The 4,740-nt window shown below is 43.0% G+C and overlaps 1 protein-coding gene across 1 annotated transcript; it reads right to left on the bottom strand.

Moving 5' to 3' along the window:
* Positions 1 to 393: 393 nt before the first annotated feature.
* Positions 394 to 3,758, bottom strand: LOC131891303 (uncharacterized). Its single transcript, XM_059240829.1, has 2 exons — positions 3,753 to 3,758; positions 394 to 1,155 (listed from the first exon to the last, which is right to left on the bottom strand). Exons 1-2 carry the CDS (start codon positions 3,756 to 3,758, stop codon positions 394 to 396), a joined length of 768 nt encoding a protein of 255 aa, XP_059096812.1.
* Positions 3,759 to 4,740: the final 982 nt, after the last annotated feature.

The raw sequence follows: 4,740 nt of genomic DNA, 5'->3' as shown, positions 1-4,740 counted from the left end.
TTCAAGTAAACCATAGTTTCAATATGCCTCCAAAAGAAGTCAAAGCACGGAAGCTATTTCAAAACCCTGAGATGATCTTCAAAGATGCCACTATTGACAACTCAGGAGCCTCCTGCACCCCAAAGACTTAATGTTGCAATGTCATTGGTTAGAAGAAGTTCACTGAAATGGAAGTAGACAATAGAAATTACGTATCTATTGTCAATCCTGCTTCAGATTCCCAAACCATAGATGGGTATAAAATAAGGCTAATCACGCACGAAGAAGATTAAAATCGTGCAACCTTTATGGCAGCTTTTTTTCAGCTGTTTCGCATCCGAGATGGCAACTAACGTCTACAAAATAATAACACCCCAAGATAGTTCGAAGTTTGAGATCGGAAATAAAACATTATTAAGAAATATGATTGATCCCAAGGAATGAGACGTTCCTTCGGGTCCGCCCACTGCGACGGGGAGAGAGTGGGGGCTTTTCAATTAATGTGTCATCCGGATCAGGCGGAGGCACAGAGTGGTCCAAACGTAAAAACCGGCGATTCCGACGATACTCCCCGCACGGAGTGTGGACACGGTAAGAACGACCATTATCCAGCCGTTCGAGGATCACACCCCCAGGCCTCCAGTCACCAGAGATGCAATCCTGGACCAAGACACAAGCCCCGACGGGTAGAGCCTCCAAATCGTGCCCCTGATCACGGTTGAGGAAACGCTCCAAGGAGCGTAATCTGGCGGCGGCAAACTCCGGAGAGACAGGTGGTGATTGCTCGCGACAATCAGGCAATTGACCTCGCAAGTCGCGTCCGAAGAAGCCATTCGCCGGGCTAAACCCGTCAGACCGTGGATTAGAACGCCAAGCAAGTAAAGCTGCACGAAACTCTTTTTCATTCTGGTCCACCTTCTTCAAAAGTGTTTTCATGGATTTTACAACCACCTCTGCCAAACCGTTGCTTTGGGAGTTATATGGAGATGACGTCTCGAATCTGATGTTATGCTTGCGGCAGAAATCCTCGAATTCCCCGCGGAGCTGTGGCCCCTTGTCACTCTTCAGATATCGCGGAAAACCGACGTCGCAAAACCACAGAAACAGAATGTCACAAACTGTGGAGGTCGACAAATTCCGCAACCGTGCCACAAATGGGCCACAAATGGAAGGCCACTGAAACGGTCAACCATAAGAAGGTAGTGAGTCCTATCAATCTCGAATAAATCGACCGAAACCTTCTCCATGGGGAATGCGGCAGCCTCTGGGAGGAGGGTTTCCTTCGGAAGCAAAGGCAAGTGCTTAAGGCATGAGACACACCCTGCTACCTTATTCCTAACATCGTTTTGCATTCCAGGCCACACATATAGCTGCCGCGCCAAGGCAGTCATCTTGTTCATCCCTGAATGGGAAGCATGAAGCATGTCAAGGAGTCAAGGACTAGCCGGATGAGGAATCACTAGTTTCATGCCATGAAGCAAGATCTGGTTTTCAACGCGAAGCCCATCAAGCAGAGGTAAAAATGTAGACAAATGGCCATGCAAAGGGTCATCAATCATCATATTTCGTGAAAATGGCTGCTTTGGTTATTCTATGACCTCAACTGTGTGTGGCCAAAATATGTGGCTTTTTCCTTTAGAAAGCGTTTGTTTTGATGATTTTGATGTTTACTGTCCTTATGATTTGGGCTATCATAAGTAAATGTCAACAAACATGGGCTGTAAACGACTAATACCATAATTGATCGAATTATATAGAGGTAAAGGTTGCGTGAGAAAGCTAAGAAACATTCCATCTTCTGCTTTGGTTGAAACTGAGTAACGCAAGAGAAGTTGATCAGCCCGACACCCTGCTGCCCAACTACCAAATTGTGTTCAAAGCAAAGTCTCAAGTGGCTTGGCTGAAGTGACTTTTCTCTGACAAGCCCTCTAGTCGTTGCATATCTTCCTCTTTTGGTCAGGTGCCACTCTTTCGGCATGTAAATGCTTTGAGTTTCGACATGTAAATGCTTTGAGTCAGAACGTTGCCAAACCTTCCTGAAACAAAATACAAGGGTCAAGAAGGGAAGAAAACTACTTTTTATGTTTAACAACAGCTGCTACTAGGATCGGATAAGAAATATCGAAACTAAAACTTCAAATATATATCTGTAAAATGAAATGCATATTTTTCTTATTTCAGTGCATATTTAAATAAGTTTTGCAAATTTCTTGTGCATATTTGGGGAAAAATCTTGCGCATTGCAACCATTTCTAATAATGATGTTGTCCTAATGAAGCATTTGAGCGAAAAGTGTGGCGCAACAAGTAATGGTTTTGAGGGGTTCCAGTTCTTCCAATATTTTCCTGCTGCCAGTGGTAAAAGGATATTTGGATAAACAAGAGCTTTTTCACCAAAAACTGGACGTATCTATAACCACGAGGAAGAATTTGAAACCTAGTGGGAAGCAATAGTCTTCAAATAATGCTTGATGACCCAGAATAGAATCAAATTTGAGTTCTGATGCACCACGGTAGGTTTTTGCACAAATGCGGCAGCTTTTTGGGGCAGCTCTGCTTATGAAGAATCTGGGAACAATGAAGGAATTTTGGGACCAAAAATGGCGAGCAAGCCGTCTTGGGAACAGCAGGTAGTGTCGATGGGGTTTTTTCCAGCTAGATTGCTAGTCTCCCTAAAATTGCTAAACAAGTGTACAAACTAAACACAAGTGTATCGATGAACATGAGTAATCACTTGTTTTTGGGAATCAGACTTTACTAATATTTTTTTCCAATCATTTTTCCACAAGGCAAACCATTATCATTCCAGGACTCACTAGGTAAGCCCCTTTCTCCCTCTCCTAAGCAATAGTTGAACGGTACTTGGTAATTTATTTTTTAAATTCTTTGCGGACTTCCTTACCGCTACCGAGTTGTTTGAAAATTGGATTATTATTATTTTTTTATTATTGCCCCTCCAATAGATTTTTCCCAAACATATCAAACATTCATGGACTTGATTGCATTTTTTTGTGGACTTCCTTACCGGTACCGGGATTGGAATCCCAACAGTTCAAGACGAGATAATTATTCATTTTTCTTGACTTTTATTTATATTGTTTGATCGACCAATGAATTGAATATAACGTTGATCCGGAATTTTAGTCAAAAGCTTGTCCAAGTCTGATTTAAATCTTGCTACTGAATCAACCCCTACATATGCCCTACGAATATTTGAGGGCAGCAAATTGAACAATGAAGGAGCCCGAGAAACAAGAGAGTTGGACTTGATTGTTTTAACTAGCCTGGATTCTCGAGGGCTTGAAGGTGGTCTCAAAAGGCCTTTTAAGCCTCTACGGTCACTAGGTACAATTGGCCCTAAATCCTAGGTTGGGACAAAGCTCACGAATGCTTTTGAAAGCGTACAATATCAGATACCTTTCGTACCTTCTCTGAATACTGTGCAATCACAACCTTTCTAATCTCTCCCAAAACGAGAGCTCTCTCATATCCTCAATGTTCCTAGTAAAACATCTTTGGACCTGCTCGAGCTTTTGCAAACCTGCTGAACTCATTGGAGCCCAAATGGGAGAGGCATATTCAAGATGCGCCTGAACAATCAACTTGTACAGAGTTAGCATCTTGATACTATCTCTGGACTTAAACGTGCGATATATCCAACCACATGTTTGAAAAGCTTTACCAACTTTCAACTGGATGTGCTCGTCGAACTTTCCATTATCTTGAGGACTACACCTAAATCCTTCATGGATGAGACCTGCTCAATGTCCTTACCTTCATCATGTAATAGTGGAGTGTCGAATAGCGTTGATCCAAAGGTCATTAAGCGGAATTTCATTCCATTCAGTACCATGCTACTCGCAGCAACCCAGGAATAAATTTGGTCTTGGACCTTTGCCAGACAACCGGAGTTCTAACCATTCCTACCAGCAACCAGTTTTGTATCATCAGCATAAGAAGAGATACTTACAATACTACTACCAAGCTTCTGAAGCGGAGCAATGAAGATAGTGGAAATGATAGGACCCAAAATGGAGCCCTGAGGGACACCTGACTTGACATCATGTATGCCACTAAGGGATCCCTCAGCCTTAACTAATTGTTTCCTACCACAATTGAAACTTCTTAGCCAATTGAGAACCTGCCGTGGATCCCAATCTCATGGAGCCTGTTAACTAAAAGGCCATGATCTACCTTGTCAAAGGCCTTGCCAAAGTCGAGATAAACTACATCGACTGATTCATGGCTCTCCAGTCCCTCAATAACCTGCTCTATATGCTCAATCAGTTGGGTAACCGTGCTAAAATATGCTTGGAACCCATGCTGGCTAGGAGGAAGGACTTCATGCATATCAAGAAATTCAACAAGTTTGAACTTCATGATCTTCTCAAACACCTTCGCAATATTCGAAGTGAGAGAAATCGGCCTGTAGTTACTGGGGAGCGACTTATCTCCTCCTTTGAAAACCGGAACAACATGAGCTTCTTTTATAGAAGAGGGGAACTTGCCCTGGTCCAAGATGCAACGCATCAAGTACAAGGAAACAGGAGCAAGAACCTGCGAGCATCTCATCAGAAACTGAGATGTCATCCCATCAGGGCTAGGGGAGCTCGAGAGTCTCAAGTCCCTGATGGCCTCTAAAGCATCCTGATCTGTGACTACGATATCATCTAAATGCTCAACTTGACAAGCCTTGCCAATCCCAACAAACTCGTCAATAGAGCAATGAGCTGTTGCTCCTAAACTCAGTGGAGTTGAAAAC

The sequence above is a fragment of the Tigriopus californicus genome, chromosome 12 (genome assembly GCF_007210705.1).
Source record: "Tigriopus californicus strain San Diego chromosome 12, Tcal_SD_v2.1, whole genome shotgun sequence".
Classification (NCBI taxonomy): Eukaryota; Metazoa; Arthropoda; class Copepoda; order Harpacticoida; family Harpacticidae; genus Tigriopus; species Tigriopus californicus.
Note: the sequence above shows the minus strand (reverse complement) of the source record. Positions and strands in the feature narration are given on the sequence as shown.